Genomic DNA, 21,592 nt, shown 5'->3' with positions numbered 1-21,592 from the left:
ACTTCTTCCACCTGATGGGGGTTTCAGTATCTGCAAAACAACTCAAAGGATATGGCTCAGAATATTATCTACAGCCCTTGAGGAGGAACTAAAGGGCCTTGACTTTGTTCAATGGTAAACTATTATTATTTTGTCTCATTTGACTGTTTTCCTTTCTGTATTTTTCTCACTTCTCAGATTAAATTTATTTTTTGGAACTTGAGGAAGGCCTAGGAGGCTAAAGTTTTTCTACAGACAAGGGGCAGGCAGAGGACATGGTTGGCAGGTTGGGGATGGCGGGGGAGTCTGTCCTGGGAAGGCCCCATAGGGTCCTGCTCAGTTACGGTAGCAAAATGATTGTTAAAATTTACTAGATTTATGAATGGAATTGTAAAATTTGTCAGTTGAAGGAAAAACAAGGTTTGGGGATTTCTAAATTTAATACATTGAGTATTAGTTTTAAAAATCAAATGAACTTCAGAGTCATTTCTGCTCATGAATGCTACCCGGAGGACATAAAAGAGGACTTAAAATGTGATGGTGGACCATGGAACCTGAATGAAACCAAGACGGGCCAGTAGTAATGGGTTCCATGTGCTAGACGCCTCAGAATAAAGAATTGTCATGGTAGGGGTCATCCAGCAACCAGAATCATGGGAGTTTCAGTGAGGGGGGCCTATCATTGGAGATTTAAGAGGTGGGGCAGTTTCTGGCCACAACGATAGGGATGTGACCAAGGGAATGAGTGGCCTATTGAAGAGAAAGGACTGTCATTGGAGACGAGGCGGTCAACGACCTGATAAGACAGATGCTCATTTTGGATGAATGGCCAGTTTTGTACAACTCAAAGGGAATACTGCTCACATAACCGTCTATGTGAACAGCGCCTTTGGCATTGTGCAGTGCACAATCTGCATAACCGTATGCGATGGTTCTGCTAAACCCTGAAGTCACCAAGTACGATGACAGGAGTACCTGTGGGGAGGCGAGACAGCGGGTAAAATTCTTGGTAAGCAAAAACAGAGTGAACAATTGTGGAGTAGTTACTATATGCTTGGCAGTGTTCTGAGCACTTTCCCAAGAACTCTTGTGAGTTCAGTACTTTTATTATCATCAGTATCATTTTACAGATAAGAGAAACAAAAGAAATGATAAAATCTGCTCCTGAACACATTTCTTCAAGAGTGCCACGCTCTGCAAATTCAGTTGCACTTAACTCTCCGGGGCGCGCTCCCCGCGCTCTTCCTCTCACCGCTTAGGGCGCCTGCGCGCGGGTCCGGGTGACCGCCGGCTGCCCCCGCCGCCGCCGCCGCCCGCCCGGCGTAGCGGGGTCACGTGCTGGCACGGGGCGGGACTCGCGCGGGGACGCCTGCGCGCCGCGGGCTGACCAAGCCGAGCTTACCCTGCGGAGTCGGCGCTGGATCCCGCGGCCGCTGCCTCGTCTTCTGTTGGCTCCGCCGCCAGCCGGGGCTCGGGCCCGGGCCCGGGCCCCCGGGACATGGCCGTCCGGAGTGCACAGGATGACGGCCCCACCTCCAGCCGGTGGGACGGCGGCGCGGGGAAGGCAGGTACGGAAGCCGGCCGGGGCGCCGAGGAGCGGCCTGGGAGGACGGCCTGAGGGACAGGGGCGGCCCGAGGGTCAGGGGACAGCTGCCGGAGGAGGGGGCCGGGGGACCCGGGGCGACCGCGCGGGGTGCGAGAGAGGAAAAGGCTGAAGACCCCGGTCACGTCTGAAGTGGAAGAGATCCTGGAATTGGGGGTCAGCGGATGCTGAGGGGACCGGAGGAACCGTGGCTGCAGACCCGCGCCCCCAGTGGGAAGGACGGGGCGGGCGGGGGCCCCGCGTCCCACCTCGTCGCATCTGGAGAGGAGAATTGGGTCTCCCTGAGAACCGAGGCCAAGCCTCGCCCCCGACCGAGACTGTCCGGCCACGTCCGCAGGCTCCGGGGGCCGCCTCCCTAGTAGTGGTCAGGCCGGTTTCCCAAACTTCATTCATCGGTCGCAGTCTGGAGTGACGCGGTGTCCGTGGACCACATATTTCTTTTAATTACCACGAAATTCACCCTTTAAAGTGTGCAGTTCAGTGGTTCTTAGTACATTTTTACAAGGTGGGGCAACCATCGCACTGTCTTAATTCCAGAGCATTTCTAATGCCAAAAAGAAAGGCCATCATTCCCCAGGCCCCATTCTCCACAGCTCCTGGCAACCACCAATTTACTCCGTCTCATCCTGTGCCACCTATTTTAATGTTTAATTGTGTAAAAAGCGAGTCTCTCTATTTTTTTATACTGTCTTGTACTAATTTCCATGAAATCATGGTTTCGTTGTGCGCTTTGTTTTCAAATATGTTTTACATACAGTTAATAAATGGAGAAGACTAAGGTAACTTTCCCACTTTTCCATCTTCTGGTGGGTGGTGCCCATAATAGAACCAACCACGTATTCAACCCACGTTTTGATGAAGCACCCGGTTATTCACATTTTGTTTCTCTGGGTTCATTTTGTTATTGCCCTTTTCTCCTATTCTAATGCTGCATGGAAATGGAGCTCATTCCTCATATTACTCCTTAGGCCCTTTGGCCTTGTAACCCTTTGCTGATGTTTGTATAACATCTGTCCTCGTGGCATAATAGTCATTGCCTCAAGTGCTATGGGTCTTGTGACATGATGTAGTGCAGCTGTGCCTAGGTTGCGAGACTTACGCTTGTTTCCTTGATTTTGCTTCTTTGGATAAGTGGGAGGAATTTAGAGATGAGAGGGGTTTGTTTGTTTTTCTGTTTTTCTTGTTTGTTTTTGTTTTGTTTTTAATCATATAGGAGAATTGACAAAGTTACTAATACTATTAACTCTCTTTTGTAGAGGTTATGATTAGATTGGTTTACTGTCTAGAATATTTTTCTCCATTTTGGGGGTAATCTTTCTTCATATGTGCTTGTCTTTATTTTTCAGGTAGTTAATGAATCTCTGCTAATTTGGGTACTGTTTGTTGAAACTAATTAGTACCTCCAAAAACAGAGTTTCTTTTATTTTGTTTTTAATAGGAAACTTACTCAGAATAAGGTAAGGTTTTCCTCTCCCACTGTATTTCTCTGGTACAGATATGAAGTTCAGGCGTAAATTTTTTTTTCAAGCATAAATTTTTAAGTTAACTTCCAATGTCAACATCAGGAGTTCAAGGGGTGGAGCAGGGGGTGTCTGTCTGGGAGGATCTTTCTGACTTGCTCTTTCCTTGTTTTGATTAAGGCTAGCACTGCCTATTTAAGTTTAACTTCTGTTTAAAGTCTGTAAAGCTTTCTTGACATGCAAACTTAAACCAAATAATCATTATGGAATTTTATTCTCGCACATAAGATTCATTTATTAAGCGTGTAGATCATTTACCTGATCTAAGTCACTGATGTGTGTTTTGCTGATATGGAAAAACTTTTAGAGGAGCTCATTTTTAGCCATTGTCCTTTCCTGGGTATTAAGTTCCCCAAGCCAGATGCTTTGGGAGATACCTGTTGCTCTAAGGAAGCAGAAATCTCTACCTGAGTTCCGTAGCCAGAGTAGGGAGAGGTTTGAGACAATAACAGACTCAGCCATCTTTTTTTTTTTTTTTTTTTTTTTGTGGTACGCGGGCCTCTCACTGCTGTGGCCTCTCCCGTTGCGGAGCACAGGCTCCGGACGCGCAGGCTCAGTGGCCATGGCTCACGGGCCCAGCCGCTCCGCGGCATGTGGGATCTTCCCGGACCGGGGCAAGAACCCGTGTCCCCTGCATCGGCAGGCGGACTCTCAACCACTGCGCCACCAGGGAAGCCCTCAGCCATCTTTATCTGAGTTGTTAAGAACTACTGTTTCAGTGCTCCTTATTTAAATGATCGGTTTAATGGAGAGCAGGCCAAGTATTACCAATGTCATTCCTTTTTCCTTTGTTGAATGAATTACTTTTCAGGCAGCAGGGATTTATTTATAGCAGTGTCTTATGTTTTGCAGCCAGCTCTAGAATAGTCATTTCATTCTGTCGTGGTTATGAAAGCCAAGACCTTTATTATAAAGAAATTTGGAAGATATCAGCTTTGGAATATATAATACATCTCCCTTATAAGTGGAGCAATTAAAAAATTGGAGAAGAAAGGATTCAAGGGGATTTGAAAATGTGGGCTTTTATCCCACGCCCAAATATCGCATTCTCAAGTCCAGCAATGTGTCCTACCCCAAAATCCATATGTAAAATTTATCTTAAAATAGTTAGACATTAATTTTAACCTTTTTCCAAGCATCCCAAGAATAGCTCTGACTTTCCTCTTTCTGAGGTGAAGAGGATATGACATGTAAATTAGTTGTTCATTTGAGACTCTGCAGAACCTCTTCTCCCTCATTGTGTAGTCTAGCAGTTGAACTCATCACTGTGTAATTTATACGTCTCTAGCTCACTTGAGTTTGCTGTTTTCTCCTCCCTTTTTATGTCACAGTCAAAGCCTGTATGTACGTTAGGTGCAATGAAATATTTGTCTGTGGGTGTGCCTCTAACATTTAATTGCTAGAATATGGGATTGAGAAAGGCGATATTGGGGTCTGAACAGACCGCCACTAAAATCCACAATTGAGCAGCATTCTACTCTGGGAATCACCAATAGCTTTAGAAAAAGGTCTAAGTGCCTGCAAATCTATGTAGAGTTTTCTGGTGTGGATATTCTTAACAGTAATATGGGGAAAATAATGCCATTTACTATAGGCCAATTTTTCCAGAGGAACAATAGCTAAGCTAAATTATTTGTTCTATTCCGCTCGTGTGTGTTGAGTTCCCACAGAGCATCAGAAACAAGATGATAGCAGTAAATTTTGAAATGCAGGATTTAAGTAGAATCCAAACAGAGTTTTTAGAGAAATAAGTATCGGAGCTGTGGTTTGGGTTCAGAATTAGTTAAAATTTTGGCATATTATTTACCAAAACCTACTGGAAATCCAGCTGATTGCAAACAGTTTTATTTCCTCCAAGATATAAACAGTGGTTTTCCTTTTCCCCCAGATTGCTGAATAGCTTAAGTGGAAAGAGGGGTAGGGTGGATATACGTCTTTAAAAATTGAGGAAAATTTTCCATACTCTTAGAAAATAGGTTAACAAGGTTTCTAAATGTCAGCTGCCTCAGTAAATATTTAGTATTACCATTTAAGTGTTCTTAATTTATGATGTGTAGAAAGTACAAGAACACTCTAAGTTAAAAAAATTTTTTAATATCTGATTTTTTTCTTTGTTGGAAATTAATTCAATTCCTGCTCATATTTTGTCTCAGCCTATGTTGTTATATAAAGTCCTTTCTGTTTTCTGTGTCTCAGTGATCCCTCTTTGGAAATATACAGCCTTCTCTTCCAAAGGATGGCCCTTTGACCCAAAGTAAAATCCCTCCCTGTCTTCCCCTTCAGTGGAGGATAAATCCAGTCCAGACTCTTCTATTAGCTGCATTTACTGCCGTCCTTCCAGCCTCTCTTCCTTTACCTAACACTTTAGCCTCTTGGAATTTTTGTTTTCAGGGCATGATGTTTCTTTCACGTGACAAGGTCTTCGCACATACTCTCTGGAATGCTCTCCCTTCAGCGCACTCTTCCATGTGCAAACTCTTCTTTAAGGAGGTACCACCATATATTCCTGGTGAAGCCTTTCCTGATCGCCTCAGAAGTAGTTATTCTTTCCTCTGGGTTTTCATGATTCTTCATGGTTCTGTTATATCATGTATGATAATTACGTCGCTCCCTACTGTGAGCCTCTCCAGGGCTTGGGAGAGAGTCATATTCATGTTTTTATCCCAGTATGGTGCTTACTACAAGTAGTTGCTCATTAAATGATCGACTGATAAATGAATGGATAGATCAATGGACAGATGGATGGATGGTAAGACACGCCCAAGCCAAGAACTTGAAGCACTTTGTAAATAAACATTTGACTAGTTAGGTGCTGTGCTGACAGGAAATTGGGACTTGATTTTTCATGATTTCTAGGTAGAGTAACCATTTAATTTAGCATCCAACCTGGGACATTTTTGAGAGTGCGGATGGAAGGAGGGGTTTGCTATGAACAGTTATGCCAGGACTATAGTTGTAAACCAGAAATCTCTCAGACAAACTGGAACAGATGGTCCCCTACTAGGTCACCAAGGAAAATAACAGTCTAGCCAGCAGAACAGGTTTACCGGGGTGAAAAAGCACCTGGTCCTGTCTGCACCTCCAATTGCATGTTAAATCCAAACCAGTTGGTGCCTCTGTTTATATGGTTTATGTCACAGTTCTCATAGATAGGTAACCAGGGCCATTAGTACCAACTTTCATTTGCGTTAATAATGTGCAGCTTTATCATGGAAACAATTTGTAGACTGTTGCCTCAGAATAGAACAGTACTGAGGAAAGCTGCTTAGTGTCTGTTCTAAAACAGACATCTACCTTCTGATGTTAGTCCCTTCTAAAGCCTAACCTACTTCCACTGTTATTCCTCTCTAAAGCCTAACCTACCTTCCAGTGTTATCTTCCACTTTACATTAACTCCAGTGTCCTGCACCTAGTATATGCTACATAAATATTCTTTTAAATTATTTATTTATTTATTTTGGCTGCTCCGGGTCTTAGTTGCAGCACATGGGATCTTCATTGCAGCATGCAGGATCTTTAGTTGAGGCATGCGAGCTCTTTTAGTTGTAGCATGCGGGCTTCTTAGTTGTGGCATGAGGACTCTTAGTTGCAACATGCATGCAGGATCTAGTTCCCCGACCAGGGATTGAACCCCACCCCCCTGCATTGGGAGCATGGAGCCTTACCCACTGGACCACCAGGGAAGTCCCCATAAATATTTTTTAATGAGTTCATTTACTGTTAAATGAAAGGGCCTGTGTTTCTGTCTCCACGCCTTTCTTCTGCTCTCCTCCCAGCCTCTCAGAATCCTCCCCTTTCTTTTTAAATTGCACTCTTTAGTAGTGCATTCTCAGATTAGCCTGACCCACAGCTGTCTGAACTCTTGGTGTCTGCACATACCTTTTTTGGGCAATTATAGTGCGCTGCTTTGTGACATCTCTTTGGTGTTGTCTAGTTTAACTTTTCTTGTGTTTGCTGTTCCTAAAATCAGCCATTCTGCATGAAAACTCTGACAGCCTATTATTACCCCATTATTTTAAATAGAAAAATTATAATATGATGCACATTAACCACAAACTCTCAACCAGTCTCCTAAAAAAGTAATTTAAACACAGCAAAATGCCTGTGTATAAATAAGAGACTACCACATAAGGATATAAGATGCTTAAAACAGTACTTCCTGATCATCAGTAATTAATATGGTTCTTGAGAAACCGTTGCTTTGTATGCAGTATCATGCCTCTCTTACCACTAACCACACTGGAGACCCAAGTATACCCTTTGACATTCTACTTTTGAAAATATCTCCATGTGATTCTGATGTTTTACCAGTTGTATTAGTGTATAACTGGAGACTTTTTCCACGTGTGGTTTTGTTTAAAAAAGTAATATTGAGGACTTCCCTGGTGGCGCAGTGGTTAAGAATCCGCCTGCCAACGCAGGGGACACGGGTTCAAGCCCTGGTCTGGGAAGATCCCACATGCTGTGGAGCAACTAAGCCCGTGTGCCACAACTACTGAGCCCATGTGCCACAACTACTGAAGCCCATGCACCAGAGCCCATTCTCTGCAACAAGAGACGCCACTGCTGTGAGAAGCCCACACACCGCAACGAAGAGTAGCCCGCGTTCTCCACAACTAGAGAAAGCCTGTGGGCAGCAACGAAGATCCAACGCAGCCAAAAATAAATAAATAAATTTATTTTAAAAAGAGAGAGAGAGATGTATGCTCTGTAAAGTTTAGCATTAAGAAAACACAATCACAATCATTCTATTAGGAAAAACTGTTAGATTTATCTGAATGTACTGAGCATTTATTATAATTGTAAGTCCTTTTTTGTTACTTATATGGCATATCTCCTTAGTGTTTTGCACACTATGTGCTAGTGAAATATCGGTAGATTGACTTCGGATATACCTACCTTACCTCAAACCAAGTAAGGAGATTGAGCCCTGAAGAGAAAATGTACAAATGCTGAATATGTGCCTAATGCCCTTTTCCCTTCTGTTTTGCAGACTTTAACGCCAAAAGGAAAAAGAAAGTGGCAGAGATCTACCAGGCTCTGAACAGTGATCCCACTGATGTGGCTGCCCTTAGACGTATGGCTATCAGTGAAGGAGGGCTCCTGACTGATGAGATCAGGCGGAAAGTGTGGCCCAAGCTCCTCAATGTCAACACCAATGATCCACCTCCTGTATCAGGTAGTTAGGGGTGAGGTGCTGTGAAGGGGAGCTTGTCTAGGAGGTGGGGAAAAAGAATGCCAGGGTCTTTGATTTTTATGCTCATTTCAAACCAAGAGTAGATGAGTAAACACCTAAAGCATTTTAGGATATGCTTGAGCCTAGTCTGAAAATAAGACCAAACTGGTAAGTAGAATCTTAATAAAAAATGGAATGAGTTTTTATTAGGTAGGTAGCTAGCTCTAACTGGCTAGTTAGGGGAGTTTATTAAAAATGTATATTCTGGGGCTTCCCTGGTGGCGCCGTGGTTGAGAGTCCGCCTGCCGATGCACGGGACACAGGTTCGTGCCCCAGTCTGGGAAGATGCCACATGCTGCGGAGCGGCTGGGCCCATGAGCCGTGGCCACTGAGCCTGCGCATCAAGAGCCTGTGCTCCACAATGGGAGAGGCCACAACAGTGAGAGGCCTGCGTACAGAAAAAAAAAAAAAAAAAAAGTATATTCTGGGAATTCCCTGATGGTCCAGTGGTTAGGACTCCATGCTTTCACTGCTAAGGGCCCAGGTTCGATCCCTGGTCAGATTACTAAGATCCCACAAGCTGCACAGCATGGCCAAGAAACAAACAAACAAAAATGTATATTCCAGTTTATATTCACTTAGAAGTGGGTTGTAGGAATATGTATTTTAACAAGAATCCCACCTAATTCTGATGCACATGGACTGCATTTTGAGAAACGTGGGACTATAGGAAGAGATAATACCTCTACGGTCCTTATAAAAACAAAAAAACCTTTTATGAGGAAATGCTAAGACCATTTTGAATTCTAAAATTCTGTAATTCTATGAAAAACTGTTACAGTTGGCCCCTCCAAGTCCAAGGATTCAACCAACCATGGATCAAATATATTCTGGGAAAAAAAAAACCTCCAGAAATTTCCAAAAGCAAAACTTGAATTTGCTGTGCTCTCCAACTATTTACATAGCATTTACATTGTATTAGGGTTTTTTTTTAATTTATTTATATTTTATTTATTTATTTTTGGCCACGTGGGTCTTCATTGCTACACACGGACTTTCTCTAGTTGCTGCGAGCAGGGACTACTCTTTGCTGCGGTGTGCGTGCTTCTCATTGCAGTGGCTTCTCTTGTTGCGGAGAATGGGCTCTAGGCACGTGGGCTTCAGTAGTTGTGGTGCATGGGCTCAGTAGTTGTGGCTCGCGGGCTCTAGAGCGCAGGCTCAGTAGCTGTGGCACACGGGCTTTGTTGCTCCATGGCATACGGGATCTTCCTGGACCAGGGATCAAACCCATGTCCCCTGCATTGGCAGGAGGATTCTTAACCACTGTGCCACCAGGGAAGTCCTGTGTTAGGTTTTATAAGTAATCTAGAGGTGATTTAAAATATACGGGAGTTGTAATTACAACAACTATACCCCCCAATAAAACAAATAAATAAATAAGTATATGGGAGGATGTGCATGGGTTATATGCAAATGTTACACCACTTAATACATGGGACTTGAGCATCTGTGGATTTTGGTATCCTTGGGGATCCTGGAACCAATCCGCCTCAAATACCGAGGGGCAACTGTACTTACTTGCAAGGCCCGTGTAGTGAAAAAAAAAAAAGTTCCTTAGAATACAGTGCAAAGTACAAAAGAAAGTACAGCTGGGTTTCCCTGGTGGCGCAGTGGTTGAGAGTCCGCCTGCTGGTGCAGGGGACACGGGTTCGTGCCCCGGTCTGGGAGGATCCCACATGCCGCGGAGCGACTGGGCCTGTGAGCCATGGCCGCTGGGCCTGTGCGTCCGGAGCCCGTGCTCCGCAACGGGAGAGGCCACACCAGTGAGAGGCCTGCGTACCGAAAAAAAAAAAAAAAAAAAAAAAAAGAAAGTACAGCAAAACAGTGAATCCACTTTGTCATTTATTCACTCCACGAAAATGTACTGCTTTCCTGCTATGTTCGGCAACAGTCCGGGTGCTGGGGATTCTTTCATTCATTTGGCAAGTACTAGTTGTACTCCTACTGTGTGCCAGGCCCCAGAGATGATTACAACAGCCTCTACTGCTAAGAAGTTCACAGTGTTGCGGCACAGCCGAGTAGATGGTGTCTTTGTTCGTTTTATTTGTTAGTATACCGATTTAATTTATGGGTTTTTTAATTTATTTATTTATTTATGGCTCTGTCGGGTCTCAGTTTCGGCACGCAGGATCTTTTGTTGCAGCGCTGGTTTCTTCTTCATTGCATCACACAGGCTCTGTTTCAGCATGCAGCCTTCTCTCTAGTTGTGGCGTGCAGGTTTTCTCATTCTAGTTGTGGCACGTGGGCTCCAGAGGGTGAGGGCTCTGTAGTTTGCGGCACTCAGGCTCCCTAGTTGAGGTGCGCGGGCTCAGTAGTTGTGGTGCGTGGGCTTAGTTGCCCCACAGCATGTGGGATCTTAGTTCCCCGACCAGGGAGCAAACCTACATCCCCTGCACTGGAAGGCGGATTCTTTAACACTGGACCACCAGGGAAGTCCCTGAGTAGATGTTTTAAGTTGCCCCTTGTTATTATCATTGGAACCGGGCTGCCTCAGAGCAGTGATCTTTTTGTTGGAAGGAAAAGGCATTGCTGTATTCACACTCTAAACCCTGAGATGGTGTTCCGTCAGATTCCAAATTTCCCATATCTTTATAAGATGAAGTCTGTGTATGCGGAAGTATTGTACAGGCTCCTCTAGTAAGTTTTGATTTCGGTTATGAAGGAAATGTACACTTTTATATATATAACAGCTAGAGACTGCCTCCTTACTTTCAGTTGGGCTTAACAACTGAACACAAGTACTGTCTCCTGTTTGCAGTGTCTTAGTTTTAGAATTGCAGGGTCAAGAGAGGTTAGCTTCTTTTTTATGTGAGGTTATCTTAATACTCCTTTCTGAACAGCTCAGTGTTCCCTAGACTTTAGAGATGTTAAGAGTTTTTCCAGTGGTCTGTGGTTTCCACATTCATGATCTTATTTGATCCTTACAGTAATCTGAGAGGTACACATGGAAGGGAGTAATCCCCATTGTATAGATGTGGACTTGGAAATTCAGAGCAATTCCCGGTGGCACACGGTAGCAGCCTGCATGCAGCTCCTGGCCTCCTGACTTCTCCTCTGCTGCTCTTTGCACTCTGTAGCCTCCTGGATAATCTGTGTTCCCTCCTCTTACGGTCATCATGACTTGCATGAATCAGCGTGTTTGGAACTAAACCAGGAGTTCCTCTCCAAATGTTGTATCTTGAGTCATGTCCCCTTCAAGAAAAGCCCGAGTATGTCTTTCAGGCCTTTTATGTCATGCCAGGATGTTTTGCTCCTGATGTGGCTTCCCAGACATTCTTGCAATAACATGTCCTTTTTCCTTCAATAGGGAACGACCTACGAGAGATGAGCAAGGACTACCAACAAGTGCTCCTGGATGTCAGGCGGTCTTTACGGAGGTTCCCTCCTGGTGAGATGTGCTCTCGGTCTTCCTGGGTGGGGGGTGGCGGGGTGGCTTCTGTCCCAGTTGCTTGTCCCAGGAAGCTTCCATCCCAGCACAGAGCGTGACCACATGCAGGACCCTGCCTCCTCAGGGACCCATTCTGCTCCCCATCTGCCACGTCATTCTTTCACTGTCTCAGTCACTTCAGAACCCCACTGTGAAGGCCTGAGCCTAAGATAATGTCTTTTGGCCTAGAGGTGGTAAATGAGAGAAGAGGGTTTTTCCCCCTTCAGAGCCTTAGAGGAGACTTTATAGGGATTGCTAGAGCCATCAGTCTGGCTTTAAAGAGCAGATTGGTTTGGAAGTCGTCACTATAACAAGAACTATTAATATCTTCATTTATACATAGCGGTATCTTGCATATACATATATTGGGGCCCTTGGACTGGAAGGAAGGCCAATCACTACATGTTTAAAGAGTCTGTTCCTAAAATTGCCTCCCCATTCCCAGGAATAATGAGAAGAATGACCATTGTCTCCACTTTCACAATGAAGGAAACTGGCGAGCAAACCTCATCTATTTCTCTTCCTTTGGCAACTCCACCTTAGGTCCATGAAGAGAGGAGAATTGCTAGAGGGAACAAGAGCCTCTAAACCCATTTTCTCACTCTTCTGAACCCATGCTCTGGCATTGGATTTTGTCTGTTAAAGGGCCTCTTTCCTGCTTGCACCCTTGGTTCCTGGAAAGGCTCTTGTGATTCCTTTGTAGCCAGTAGCCTGCCGTCTTGGTTTTGATAAACACATATGCCTGTGGTCCATTCCCCTTTTCGTATCCTGCTGCTCTTGAGGAGACCACATAGGACAGATGCATTCCACATTTTCCCCTAGGTAACCTGTCTTTCCTCTGGGCCCTTTATTCCTCTTCCACGTATGTGACATCAGTCTATGATACTATTCTTGTAGGCTGAACTTTCCATGTGGTTTCATATTTTTTTACATTCACGTTCTTCTGAGCTTAGCTGACCTCTTTTATACTGAAAATTCAAATAAGGTTTACTTTTTTTCTCTCACTACTTTCATTACTTTACCTATCCATAGTAGTTGGTTTACTCCATGTTCTTTTTTAATCTTTTAGATTATGCCTTTTTGAGAAGGGGTGGGTAAAAACGGGCAAGAGATGAGCTTCACTCTCACCTAAAAACCTTTGTTCAGTTTAGTCTGGGCTCTTGTATTAGCTGTTTTCTCTCATAAGATCTGTCTTTGACTGGAAAACCTAATGGTGTAGGAAAGCTGTGCTGTGTGCCGTTCTTCTAAAACAGGTCATGAGGCCAAGGGTTGGCATTTTTATACTAAAAGCCAGATGAGCCGAGGAGCCACACTGACCGCTGCCAGAGCTAGGTGTGTGCGCCGAAAGGTCTCCCGGGACAGTCTCTTCCGTTTCCAGCTGCGTCTTTGGATCAAGGAGATCAGTACTTCCTGTGATGTTTAGTTTGTTTCTGAGGGGAACATGCATCTCTTACATTTTTTGTTTTTATATAATTTCATACCTACAGAAAAGTTGCAAAAATAGGACAAGGAATTCCCCAGGTGGCTTTTACACAGATTTTCTTATATGTCAACCTTTTACTATATTTACCTTAGTATTGCCTTCTCTCTCTCCTTTGTGGTACACACACGCAAATTTTTTTCTGAACTATTAAGAATAAATTACACACCTGGTGCCCCTTTATCCCTAAATATTTCAGGGTATATTTTTTTAAAACAGTAACACATTGACAGTATTTACTGCTAATACAGATTTTATTCAGATTTCACCATTTATTCCAATAATGTTCTTTATAGGAAAAGGAGATACAAATTCATGCATTTTCCATTCAGTCTTCATATCTCTTTAGCTTCCTTTATTCTGGAATAGTTCCTTTGTATTTTATGACAGGCCAGTTATTTTATAAAATCTCCCTCAGTTTCGGTTTATCTGGTGTTTCCTCCTTTTAAGATTCAGGTGATGAACTCTCGATAGGCATTCCACCAAAGTGGTGCTGAGTTTTCCCTGCAGCACGTCAGGAGGCACGTGCTGTCCACTAGTCACCCTACTGGCAGCGTGACCTGTGGTGGCTTGGGTCTTAAGATGGTGTTGGTTGGGTTCCCCCACTGTAAGGTAGCCAGTCTGTGGCTCTTTCCTACATGTCAGGCAGTATCAACAGCGTGTGGGTCTTGAATGTGTTGCCAAATAGTTGTAATTAATTTTCTTTTACTAAACACTTTCTCTGCTGATCCACTGCTGACGACCTTCCTAACCTCTGTGTTACTAGGCTGCTTGCCATGTTCAAGTGCATCTCCCCCGCCCTCCCCTCCCCAGGCATGCCAGAAGAACAGAGAGAAGGGCTCCAGGAAGAACTGATCGACATCATCCTCCTCATCTTGGAGCGCAACCCTCAGCTGCACTACTACCAGGGCTACCACGACATCGTGGTCACATTTTTGCTGGTGGTAGGCGAGAAGCTGGCAACATCCCTGGTAGAAAAATTGTCTACCCATCACCTCAGGTACCAGCACAAAACAGCATAAGAGGATGGGTATCGCTCCTCAAGTCCCCCTGGGGATAACTCCTCAGCCCATTTCCTAGTCAGTGTTTTCAGTGGTTTGAACCCCACTCCACCCTACTGCCCCCAGACCCTGATCCCAGTATTTGGTCTGACCAAGCTCATTGAATTGTCTCCTTCTAGGGATTTCATGGATCCAACAATGGACAACACCAAGCATATATTAAACTATCTGATGCCCATCATTGACCAGGTGAATCCAGAACTCCATGACTTCATGCAGAGGTATATATGTGTCTACATTTCTGTGTGTACATACACACACACCCCTCTTCAGCTTTCTCCTAGCCTTTGTTTATTCTTCACAAGTGTAGCTCAGTTGCATCATCATCTTATGTTGATTAGTGTTAAGTTCTTCCGAGTTGTCCTTTCCAGTTATCAGCAATCTGGATAATTCAGTTCCGTACAGTCTTGGAACACTTTTTGGGTGCTGTGCTTTTTGGGGGATAGAAGAGATGTCACAGCCCATGCCCTTGAGGAGTTTACATCTAGTGGAGGGAGGTGGACAAGGTAAGTACGCCAAGGTAGACTTCGAGGTTACTGCTGCAACAGAAGTACAGAGTTCTATAGGATCCAGAGGCGAGAAAGACAAGGCCATCTGTGGGTTGTTGTATTCACCACATACCAAGGAGAAGAAATACTTCTTTGCAGTTCTCGTATGATTTTTCTCTTCTGTTTAGTTGAGAATGTGTCCTTGGCCAATGCCTGCCTCTCTTTAAAAATGAAAAAAAAAGGCTGTGTCTTAAGGTGTTTCAGTCACCTCACGTTAACTGTAAAATTAATACAGTTGTGTTTTCAAGCCTGAGAATATGTGCTGTGCCCCCCCCCCAAAGGATGGACTTTCTCAGAAGGAAAATGGTGGTGTAGTTCTCTGAAAACAGCTAATTCTTTTTTTTTTTTTTTTTTTCGCTGTACGCGGGCCTCTCACTGTTGTGGCCTCTCCCGTTGCGGAGCACAGGCTCCAGATGCGCAGGCTCAGCGGCCATGGCTCAGGGGCCCAGCTGCTCTGCGGCATGTGGGATCTTCCCGGACCGGGGCACGAACCCACGTCCCCTGCATCGGCAGGCGGACTCTCAACCACTGCGCCACCAGGGAAGCCCAACAGCTAATTCTTGTTGCTGTAGTTGACGTTTCTTGGCCATTAGAAGAGCACCCAGGGAGATAAGGCCACCAGGACCCTATTGTGGTATTAGTGTCATGATGCTGGGTATATTGTAAAGACTTTCTGTGTTGTGAGGAGAAGATGCTGAATTTGTAGGTGGCTGAATTTTCGAGAAAGCACGTTTCTCAAATGCTTTCTTCACACAGCACCAAGGACAAAGAAGACCCAGGGAGGGGGAAGGGCTGACTCAGCAGGGAACCTAACATCTGGGCTTCTTGCTCCTAGTGCCGAGGTGGGGACCATCTTTGCGCTCAGCTGGCTCATCACCTGGTTTGGGCACGTCCTGTCTGACTTCAGGCACGTCGTGCGGTTATACGACTTCTTCCTGGCCTGCCACCCGCTGATGCCCATTTACTTTGCAGCTGTGGTAGGTACAGACCATGAGCCAGCAGCTTGGTGTGCATCCTCAAATCCAGCTCGATCATGTTCCCTAAAGGGAAACCTGGTGATTTTGGAAAGATGCAAAAGACAGCACTTCCCCAGGCTGGCGTCTCTGGACACTGTTCTGTGGAATGTTAATGGGAGAGTCATGGGAGAAAAAAATGTTCTGTTTAACAGTAAGTTTGGGAACTGCTAGTTAAACAGAATTGTTAGATTTGTTTACTGCTTGATTCTTCTGAACCTTTAAAATGCTCATGTGCACTGTGAATTATCAGGATTTCTGTTGACAACTCCTGGAGCTCGTACAACCCCAACTCCGGGTTTAAGAAAAGAAGAAGTGTGGCATTATGATAGAAAGTTGAGATGGCTTTTAGTCGGGGTTGAGGGGCCCCAGTTATTAGAGGGGCCTGAGCCATCAGGCGTGAGGGTGGAGGTGGGCACTCACAGCACTCTTCATTGTCCTTTAAAGGGAGCAAGACCATTCTTTCTGCTGTTTTGAACCATTTCTTCTGTGCTGGAGCTAGGAATCTCCAGTAATCCTCCTTCTTTCCTTCCTCCTAAAAGAACCTCCTTCATTTAATTGGTCAGCCTTTCACGTCATGGGGTGGAAGTTTGCCTCAGCAGGAAGGGTTTGCCCAGCGGGAAAAGTGCTCAGATATGTACATCATTACTTCTTAGATGAATACAAGAATTTGCTGAACTTCTGGGGTGAGCCCTGTTTGGTACCAATTTAAATTCACCTCTAAGGAGAATGAAATGAAGTGGCCAAGGTCCTGTATGTTCTGGTCTCTGATGCAAAGCCTTGCTCTCCACAGATCGTGTTGTATCGAGAGCAGGAAGTCCTGGATTGTGACTGCGACATGGCCTCTGTCCACCACCTGTTGTCCCAGATCCCTCAGGACCTGCCCTATGAGACATTGATCAGTAGAGCAGGAGACCTCTTTGTTCAGTTTCCCCCGTCCGAACTTGCTCGGGAGGCAGCTGCCCAACAGCAAGCTGAGAAGTGAGTGGGGCCACGGCACCAGTTGAACAGGGGTGTTCGTTAGTGAGCAGAAATGATGGAAGACTGTCTGGTGGGGACGGGGCTGGGAGTGGTGTTTCCAGAGACCTGTGCTTATGCTACTGGAATCCCCACTTGAGACTTCATGGGTCTTTATAAGAAGAGTTTTCTGAGCAATGGATGTCTCTGCCCTCAGCCTGTTTAATCTAGTTTTTTCCCTTCTTCTCTCATCCCATTCCCTTCTGTCTCCTCCTCCTCTGCAGAACGGCAGCCTCTACCTTCAAAGACTTTGAGCTGGCATCAGCCCAGCAGAGGCCTGACATGGTACTGCGGCAGCGGTTTCGGGGACTTCTGCGGCCTGAGGAGCGAACAAAAGATGTCCTGACCAAACCAAGGACCAACCGCTTTGTGAAGCTGGCAGTGATGGGACTGACGGTGGCACTTGGAGCAGCCGCTCTGGCTGTGGTGAAAAGTGCCCTGGAGTGGGCCCCAAAGTTTCAGCTGCAGCTGTTTCCCTAAATGCCTGAGAAGACACTTCCTCTTACATGACATCAAGGTCTCACCCTTCCATGGACAGATTGGGAGGGGGTGGAATTTCCTTTATTAAAAGGGTTTCTGTCAAGGGTTTTCTATTCATGCACCCTTCCCCCCGTCCGTGGATGCCTTTGCTTCAGAGGCCAGTAGCAGGGCCTGCGTGACGCTGGGCACTCGGGTCCTGAGCACAGAACTCTTTCTGCCTCACAGTGGGCTTCTGAGTTGTCTGCTGCCTTCTCTTGTGTTGAGGGAAGTGGGTTTCTGCAGCTCCCGGCTGCCTTTGGAACCCGCTGGGCCTGGTCACTGGGGAGCATCTTGGCTGCTCATAGTAAGCTGGACCACTGAATGCCCTCCTGGCAGCTCCTCCCATTCTGACTGCTTCAGCCAGACAAAGAAGGACGGAGCTGCCGCTAAAGAAGTCAGACCTTGGAATGAAGGCGAAGGGGCAGAGAAGGCCAGCCTGGGAGCAAGATTGGCCCCCTTTTAAGAACAGCTCCATTAGCTGGTCAGAAATCTAAGAGACACGTGTGAACTAGGTTACTAGGTAAATCCTACCTATTTTCAGCCTAGAAATCACTTGGGCATTTCCAGTCAAACAGGAAGGAATGTTACGTTTTAGGGCGCAGACATAGGCTGGTTTTTGCCTGCCTTTTTTTTTTTTCTCCTTATTCTTTTCCACAAGCCACATGACGATGCATATAAAAGACACTTTTACTACTATTTTTAGAATTACATACACCCAACATATAAAGTACCCGCACTTTTAAGGTAATAGTTCCTTCATGGAAAAAAAAATAATTGTTCTCATCAGAAAGATGAGCTTCTAAAACCCTGAAGTTTCCTTTCTACTCAATTATTTAACATTTCACTTTAGTCAGAGTTGCTGTTTGTAAACAGCCCCACACTTCCATAGCGCCCACTTCTCCAGCTTCCCTTCCTCCCCTCCTGTTTTCCTCCAGTCACCCTTCTACTCCCAAATAGGCATCCACTCACAACCTTGGCTTGGTTTTTTGGGTTTAACTTACCTCAACTGCTGGTTTCTCCTTCCTGGTAGGAAATGTCACTGGGAACTCGTCAGCACCCAGAAGGGGACAAACTGCATCCTGAAGCGTGTGGTGGGAGCCTGGGACAGCCAGCTTGAGGCTTCCTAAGGACTCTCCAGGTCTTAGAGAACAAGATGGATATTCACTTCCTCTGGTACAGCTTTTCCTATAAGCGAAGCTAGGTTTGTTTTAGATTAACTGTGGCTTGAAAAAAAAGTGCCTTTTCCTGCTCTGAAGAACTGGGGTGTATAGTATGAAGCAGCCGTGTACTTTTATTTTCCTGGTCTGTTGCAGGCACTGTTCTCTCTTGGCAGGTGTTTTCTTAAAGTAAACATGCCAGAAGCACTCCACCACACCACACCCAGACTTCCACATCCTCCCCATATGCCCATGGTGTGCAGAGTGGTTAGGAGAGGCATCTGTCTACACTGAGTTAACACTAAGCACTTTACAACCAAAAAAAGCTCAAAGTGGCAGGTCATTCTCCATAGCAGGAGTCCCACCTGGGGTTAGCATGATGTGGATGGATTAGTCTAGAAAGTGGTAGATTTATCAAGACAAAGGAAATTCTTCCAGGATCCAGATGATCTGACAAGTTCCCAGTCTTCTCCCGCAACAAGTTTGTCCTCTTGTCATCTTTCCAAATGGGCAGCATCGGCCCCTCCTGCCACAGGCCCTTGGGCCTGTCTGTAAATACTGAAGGAATTGATGGGGAAGAGGAAGGGAGGTGCATGTGATCAGGGTCCCAAGACCATGGCTTTTTGGATCCCAGGAAGCAGGTGGCATTGACTTTTGTTGTGGCCTAGGAAGGAGAAAGTTCATTTGCTTTATAGCTTTTCTGACATCAGGATTATCCCCTGCCAATGAGAAGAAAGCGTTATCTTTTTACCTTCAAGTGGTTTACTATTCTGTAAGGAATATGTGTAAATATTTTGTACAGAGCCCTGTATGAAATAAACAGCCATATGTGGTTACTAATCTCTTCTGTCATTCTTTCCTTGTTGGAGTGGCTTTAGCTTTAGACATCTGGCCTTGATGCTCCCTCCCTTCCACCCCTGACCTGGAGATATGCTGTATCTGTGGACTCCTGGTTGGCCTTGACTTGCCCGGAGAGTTTGGACAGTACCTGCAGTCCTGTTTCTGTTTTTCCTGAGGCAAGAACCCACGTTGCCTCGGTTCACTGTTTCCTTGGCCCAAAGGGGAGACGTAAGGGGGCTGAAGGCTGAGCAGGCATCACTCGGCTCCCCGACCGTGTCCGACCACCATAGGCCAGCTGCCCATGCTGTCCTTTGATTTGACTTGTGGAGGACACAGGGCTGGCCAGGACACCGCCCTGCCTCTGGGAACTCACCAGAGAACTGCACTGAAGGAGCAATTTGTTTTCAGTGGCAGTTTCATAGTTGATTGAATGTAAAGAGAATTTTGATAAATGGAAAACTGAAGGAAGGGTATGTGTGGTGAAATAAATATTTGGGTTTTGTCCCCACTTCCCCTGAAACCCTTGGAATTTTCTGAGTGATCGGAGTGTCTTTTGGTGTTCATAATGATTTCCTTTGGATCCCACCTGAGTTTATGCTAATGAAGTGAGTTAAGGTGGGACCCCTGGATAGCCTCAGGATGGCACAGGTCACCGGAAGGACCAAGTGATTAGAGAGTGAGAACTTTGAGCCCCACCACTGACCTCCTGGGAGGGGAGGGGAGGCTGGACATTGAGCACTGCAAAAACTCTTGATTCAGAGATTGGGAGAGCTGCTGTGTTGATGCACACATCAAAGTGCTGGGAAGGTGGCATGGCCTGAGAGGGCTTGGGAACACTGCACCCTCTTCCCCCTGTTCCTTGCCCTATTCATCTCTTTCATCTGGCTGCTCCTGAGTTGTGTCCTTCATAATAAATCAGTACATGTAAGTAAAGTGTTTTCTTGAGTTCTGTGGTACTTCTAGCAAATTATTGAAACTGAGAGGGTTTTGTAGAAACCACTGAACTTGTAGTTGGCCAGGCAGAAGTGTGAGTAGTCTGGGCACCCCATTTGCAGCTGGATCTGAAGTGGGACAGTCCTGTGGGACTGAGCCCTTTAACTTGTGGCATCAGATGCTAATTCCAGGTAGTTAGTGTCAGAACTGAATTGAATTGTTGGACACTCAGTTGGTGTTGGAAATCAGAGAAGTGGTGTCAGAAAATACTGCACAACACGCAAGGCTGAGGGGAAATTAGTGTAAAAATAATAGCTGAATAACAAGTATGGGTGTTTTGTAGAAAGATGGAATGGGCAATGGCAATGGAAGGGTACTTGGGGCTCAGGCCAGGGAGAGCTTTGAGCTCTGTGGAAGGGAGTTGGGACTCTCTGTAGGCAATTTGGGGGATGAGAATGGGCCATGACCAAAACTGGGTTTGGAGAGAGTTCCTGGTGACATGATGGCAAGTGTGTTCCTTCCTGGCTATGTGAGCTTCTTCAAGTCACTGCATCTCTAGAACTCACTGTCAATGACAGTAAAATAGGGATAGTCCCATCCCACATGGACGGTTTAATGAACTGGTGTTTGTGAAAATGCTTTAACAAACTGAAGTTGCGCAAGTGTTGTGATTCCATTTCAGTGAACATTAATGGATCAATAAATGCCTTAAGCCAGCCTTGCACTTGGGCCCGGGGAGCTCACCCCTGGATGAAGTGGTGACTGAAAGGAAGAATAGGCCAGAGGCTTTTGCCAAATCCACCTAAAAGATGATGGGGCCTGAGGCTCAGCCTGGCTTGCTTTCTTCCTTGTGCTGCTGGCGACTCCCTGCTGCCTTTTCTCCTGTCCTCACAAAGGCCCTTTACTTGCTAGTTGTCTTTTCTGCAGACTTACATTTGGTTGGAATTTGCCAAGCAGCTTTTGTGAGCTGGCAAGGCTGTGGGCTTGCCTCCAGCTTCCTGCTTTTTAAGTGAGTGGCTTTCACGGCAGCCCCAGACACTAGAAGACACATGTTACTCTGGCACGGGCTGTGGGGCCCATCCACCACTTCCTGCCCACATTAACAGCTGCTCTTTATCTGAGCAATGTGCTTCCCCTTGCCTTCCCCATCCCTGGAGAGAAAGATCGTGTCACACAAGAACATTTGGGACCTCCAGCTGCTTCCTCAGGTAGATGGTCTGAGTCCAGAGCCTGTGGGGTTTGGTTTCAAGTCTGCCCTG

General features: G+C 45.7%; 1 protein-coding gene across 2 annotated transcripts; it reads left to right on the top strand.

The window, feature by feature from the left end:
• The first annotated feature begins 1,354 nt into the window (after positions 1-1,354).
• On the top strand, positions 1,355-19,400 carry TBC1D20 (TBC1 domain family member 20). 2 transcript variants are annotated; one of them, XM_082645426.1, is made up of 9 exons: positions 1,355-1,547; positions 8,096-8,281; positions 11,646-11,726; positions 14,059-14,245; positions 14,426-14,527; positions 15,690-15,831; positions 16,661-16,848; positions 17,109-17,401; positions 18,434-19,400. In XM_082645426.1, exons 1-8 carry the CDS (start codon positions 1,478-1,480, stop codon positions 17,362-17,364), a joined length of 1,212 nt encoding a protein of 403 aa, XP_082501552.1. In that variant the 5' UTR covers positions 1,355-1,477; the 3' UTR covers positions 17,365-17,401; positions 18,434-19,400. The 2 variants fall into 2 exon arrangements, with proteins under 2 accessions (XP_082501552.1, XP_082501551.1); XM_082645425.1 differs by having other exon boundaries at positions 17,109-19,400.
• The last annotated feature ends 2,192 nt before the right edge of the window (positions 19,401-21,592 follow it).

The sequence above is a fragment of the Mesoplodon mirus genome (genome assembly GCF_964341445.2).
Source record: "Mesoplodon mirus genome assembly, chromosome: 15".
NCBI classification, from domain to species: domain Eukaryota; kingdom Metazoa; phylum Chordata; class Mammalia; order Artiodactyla; family Ziphiidae; genus Mesoplodon; species Mesoplodon mirus.
The sequence above is the reverse complement of the archived record's forward strand: the minus strand, read 5'-3'. Positions and strand labels throughout refer to the sequence as shown.